The sequence below is a fragment of the Rasamsonia emersonii genome, assembly GCF_000968595.1.
Source record: "Rasamsonia emersonii CBS 393.64 chromosome Unknown ctg1118621762405, whole genome shotgun sequence".
NCBI classification, from domain to species: Eukaryota; Fungi; Ascomycota; class Eurotiomycetes; order Eurotiales; family Trichocomaceae; genus Rasamsonia; species Rasamsonia emersonii.
This window is the reverse complement of record NW_013562557.1, coordinates 1-4,241: the sequence shown is the minus strand read 5'-3', so window position 1 is coordinate 4,241 and position 4,241 is coordinate 1. Positions and strand designations below refer to the sequence as shown.

General features: G+C 47.8%; 8 protein-coding genes across 8 annotated transcripts; 3 read left to right on the top strand and 5 right to left on the bottom strand.

Moving 5' to 3' along the window:
• Window positions 1–436: 436 nt before the first annotated feature.
• Window positions 437–817, bottom strand: T310_10154 (uncharacterized protein; the record flags this gene model as incomplete). The annotated part of the gene is made up of 1 exon (XM_013467425.1): window positions 437–817. A coding segment is annotated over one exon (381 nt), but the record flags the coding sequence as incomplete, so codon positions are not given.
• Window positions 818–1,180: 363 nt separating this feature from the next.
• On the bottom strand, window positions 1,181–1,723 carry T310_10153 (uncharacterized protein; the record flags this gene model as incomplete). Its single annotated transcript, XM_013467424.1, has 1 exon — window positions 1,181–1,723. A coding segment is annotated over one exon (543 nt), but the record flags the coding sequence as incomplete, so codon positions are not given.
• Window positions 1,517–1,807, top strand: T310_10152 (uncharacterized protein; the record flags this gene model as incomplete). Its single annotated transcript, XM_013467423.1, has 1 exon — window positions 1,517–1,807. A coding segment is annotated over one exon (291 nt), but the record flags the coding sequence as incomplete, so codon positions are not given.
• Window positions 1,808–1,927: 120 nt separating this feature from the next.
• On the bottom strand, window positions 1,928–2,263 carry T310_10150 (uncharacterized protein; the record flags this gene model as incomplete). The annotated part of the gene is made up of 1 exon (XM_013467422.1): window positions 1,928–2,263. A coding segment is annotated over one exon (336 nt), but the record flags the coding sequence as incomplete, so codon positions are not given.
• Window positions 2,264–2,302: 39 nt separating this feature from the next.
• Window positions 2,303–2,758, top strand: T310_10149 (uncharacterized protein; the record flags this gene model as incomplete). The annotated part of the gene is made up of 1 exon (XM_013467421.1): window positions 2,303–2,758. A coding segment is annotated over one exon (456 nt), but the record flags the coding sequence as incomplete, so codon positions are not given.
• T310_10148 (uncharacterized protein) lies at window positions 2,468–2,779 on the bottom strand (the record flags this gene model as incomplete). Its single annotated transcript, XM_013467420.1, has 1 exon — window positions 2,468–2,779. A coding segment is annotated over one exon (312 nt), but the record flags the coding sequence as incomplete, so codon positions are not given.
• T310_10147 (uncharacterized protein) lies at window positions 2,769–3,053 on the bottom strand (the record flags this gene model as incomplete). The annotated part of the gene is made up of 1 exon (XM_013467419.1): window positions 2,769–3,053. A coding segment is annotated over one exon (285 nt), but the record flags the coding sequence as incomplete, so codon positions are not given.
• A 785-nt stretch (window positions 3,054–3,838) lies between these two features.
• On the top strand, window positions 3,839–4,180 carry T310_10145 (Transposase Tan1; the record flags this gene model as incomplete). The annotated part of the gene is made up of 1 exon (XM_013467418.1): window positions 3,839–4,180. A coding segment is annotated over one exon (342 nt), but the record flags the coding sequence as incomplete, so codon positions are not given.
• Between the last annotated feature and the right edge of the window lie 61 nt (window positions 4,181–4,241).

The window sequence follows — 4,241 nt, the reverse complement described above, 5'->3', positions numbered from 1 at the left end:
GTCGTTGCGGCTTGACAATCCCATGGCTCTTGCTGGCCTGACCTCGTATCCAGCTATTCCCTAGGATTCTAGTGCCTTTCGAGGGTTCTGCTTCGGTTTTTGGGTCATTTCCTGATCATTCTCATTCATATCAAGCCCTAGAGGTCCAGTGATGTTCCATCGGCTTGGGGTTGGGGTGTCTGGTACCTCCAGGATTTCCGTGAGCTGGCTTGCCGCGTGGCCGTTTGCCGGGGGTGACGCGTGAATAACACCACCACCATGGGGATCGGGAGGTTCCATGGTGGTTTTTAGGGGCTCAGAGGCCTCTCTGAGCCGAATGACGCGCTAAAAAGACGTGTTTTTTGTATCCTTCACACTGTTAGCTTAGTTGTGGGGTTATTGTTTAGATATCTGTATAGCTTACAAGTTACATCACTACTAATGTCTATAACTAACATCACACTTGTCTTTGTTTCTTACGAAGCGTCGTCAGACTAATTGTTTGCGTTAAAACCGTTACCTGAAGTCGCTGCATACCGGTGACGGCTAACCCCTGAGCTTGCCTGACGAGCATCCTGCCTGAGTGATGCTGCAGACACACTCTCTCCTTTAACGCGGGGAGTGAAATTCGACCCAACACTCCGGAGCCATGGCAGATTCCTTCCGGAGGACGATCACTGCTATAACTTATCGTGTGAATCCTGCCGGGGCAGTCGTTGTGACGGCGGCGATAATCATGGCCAGCAGCGGACCAGTCTGCAGGCAAGCTTAGCGATAGTACGGACGAAGTATTCTGCAGAATCTGTCTGCCACTCGTGACTCCGTAATAATAATACCGTTACTATAAGACCAATATTAATAGAAGAGGACTATAGGCAACTAGGGCAATGATCAACTGCCCTCCGAACGCCGAATCAGTGCGCCAGAGCCGACTCCTTGCCAGACCAAGAGGCAGTATCCACCGGTCTCCAGCACAACGGCCAGACCGACTGTCTAGACCCCTGTCAAATATCCCCAGCAGACCGACCCAGCGTTACGGAAGTGCTTGTCCGGTCGTCAGTCGTCTCGTCTGCCCTGGCCAATGAGCACGGCTGAGACAAGGCCAGCAGGACTAATTACACCTCCAACGGCCTAATTCAGCAGCCCTAACGGTTGCAGGGGTTTGAGGTGATGCTATGCTTGCCATATCTATACACATATCTCAGCTAGTCCATCGCATCGCAGCCGGATGGGGAGAGGAAACACTGTCTTTCGACAAAAGAAGAAGAAAAAAAAAAGTGTCTGCGTGTCCTTCGCAGATAGATTGATATCGTACCTTCCTTCTGTCTAGTCGACCATGGCACTCCGAGGAGAAGGCCCGACGCTCGTTGGCGTCCTCTGGTTCGAGGTCGTTCTCAACCTCGCCGTCATCATCCTGCGTCTGTACACTCGAACCGTCCTCCGCGCGAGTGTCGGTGCGGATGACTATCTTATAATCGTCACCTGGGTATGTACATACGCAAGTGTCTGGTCTGCGCGGTCTGATGAGAATGCATAGATCTTGATGACCACGTTTGCCGGCCTGTGTACCGCGGCCGCAACGTACGGCATGGGCGTCCACGTCCAGTATTTGACCATCGACGAGATCGCGACCGGCATCAAGATCCTCGTCATCGGGCAGAGTGTCGTCTCCCTGGCCATGGGAATCAGCAAAGTCGCCGTGGTGGTGTTCTTGATGCGGATTCTCGTCAAGAAATGGTGGGATCTAACATTGATATCTCTTGTCCTGTCCACTGACAGACGAACTGCAGGCATCAAATGTTCCTCTGGTTCTGGATCATCTCCATGATGGCCCTGAGCATCTTCCTCTGCATCTGCCTCTACATTCAGTGCGTGCCGGTCGAGTCCATCTGGGATCCCCGCGTTCCGAAAAAGTACTGCATCCTGGACTTGACCACCGTCGCCACCATCATGTGCGGTAAGCCAGTGGCCATTCGCCCACGAATGAGACCGAGATCGATGCGCTGACCGGTAGATAGCGTGGTCCGCCGTGCTGGATTTCGTCCTGGCCTTCTTCCCCTGGGTCGCGCTGTGGAACCTGAACATGAAGCGCAAGGAGCGGATTACGATCTGCATGTCGTTGAGTTTGGGCGTGTTGTACGTTCGATATCATAACCTCGATATCTCCAGGGTCTAATATGATACTTATGTCTTCTCTAGTGCTGGTATTTGCGGTATCATTCGGACATCGGGGTTGAAAGTCCTGAGCGAGACATCCGATTACCTTTGTAGGCAGCATCCCATCTCAATGTCATTCTCGATTGAACAATAAACAATAAACTGACTATTGTGGCTGACAGACGCAACAACCGGCTCCGTCATGTGGACAAACAGCGAAATGACCGTGACCATCATCTGCGTCAGCATTCCCGCGCTGCGGCCCTTGTACAAACACCTAACGGGGCAGAGTTCGGGGGCTGATGGCGGCAACAGCGGCGGATATCACTATTCATACACCAAGCGCAGCGTCAAGCTGACGGGCAGGGATGGCGGTGACGAAGAGGACCCGACGTACAACTACAGCATGAATCCCATGGGCGCGTCCAAGACGGTCATCAAGCACACGCCCAAGAACGACGACCACGACAATGACAACAGCAGCGATGGCCGCAGCATCCTGCGCGAGAGCCGCGCCAACAATACCACCATCTACCAGACGCAGGAGGTCACTGTCACCTATGACGATTACAACAAGTCGACTGAGGGGATGATGGCCATGAGTGCGAAGCAGCATGTATAGTATATATATACTACTGGCATATCAAGTGGATTGCTGTGGGAGTGCTCCAAACAGAGACGTAAGATGCGATAATCATCCTATCTGCATCAACTCGAATCGTCTCATTTATTGCAAGTATGTGATGTTGATTGCCCAAAAGGGGAGGTGTTTTTATTTCGTTATTGTTGCTGTCGTTCCATACCTTGCTTGCTACTCCTCTTCCTCTTCCTCTCTCTCTTTTCCCCCTCTCTCGTTTTCCTTTTTTCCTCCTTTTTTTTTCTTGCTTTTTTCTAATTTTTCCAACAATCCTGTAAAATTATTCAAAATCACACAAATATAAGGTTTCTTTTTTTTTTCTTTTTGCAATGGAAAATACATAAACACGATTGCGGTCTTGCGTAACAGGTGCGCAGCGAGTTATCGCTATCTATCAATCAATCATATTATACGGAGTATGTAGAGTTTATGTTAACAGTCTTCATACGAAAATGAGCAGAAAAGAAAGAAATTCTAATTTCTCCTTCTTATTCTTTCCCCTCATTTTCCTGCTCAACGCAGAAAAAAAAATAACTAACTGTAAAGACGTATGTACAGATTTCTTTTCTCTTAAAAAACAAAACGAATAATGCCTCTATGCTTGTCTTATATAACATATGATAAATACCATGCGTATCTCTACGATTTATCTACTAGATATACAGTTATAGTGACTTTAATTAATTAAAATTAAAAAATTTGATTGGGGTATGTATAACCGATGACTATGATTTAGCTAAAAAAAAGCCCTTACTTTTTTTTCTCTCATCTGAGACAAGACAAGACCATGTTGAGCTCTTTACTTACTTACTACCTAACCTACAAAGCAATCAATAAATGACTACTTGTCACTGAGCAGATGCGCTGGAGACTAGCTATTTTTATTATTATTGCAATGTGTCAAACAGCTCATGTCTATCAGTCCGACAGTCTGTCGACACCCGACTTTTTGATCCGAATCCTACCAGGTATATATTTTATTTCAATTCAGAAACCCTAGCCTAGCAGGCGCAAAGTGCAAAGTGCAAAGGGGAAATACTGTACATACCAGCAAGGTTTACCTAATCTACTATATATAACGTAATCCACCACCGAGCTGGTCACACCACCGAGCTGGTCAGCCACAACACCAACACCGAGTTTTTGACTATTACTACCACCACCACCCACCACCACCTAATGGCCGATATATCTAGGGAGGAACGTCTTCAATTGGCCCTTCAGGCCTATAAAAAGGGCCAATTTCCATCAATCCAAAAGGCTGCAGATGCATTTGACGTGCCTAAAAGCACCTTAATAACACGTGTCAGTGGGACTACTTCTCGCAAAGATTCAATCGCCAATTGTCGAAAATTGACAGAGACTGAAGAGAATACACTTTCAACATGGATTCTGGATATGGACTGACGAGGTTTACCTCTGCGAATATCAATTGTACGCTATCTGGCACAGTTATTGCTATCCGCCC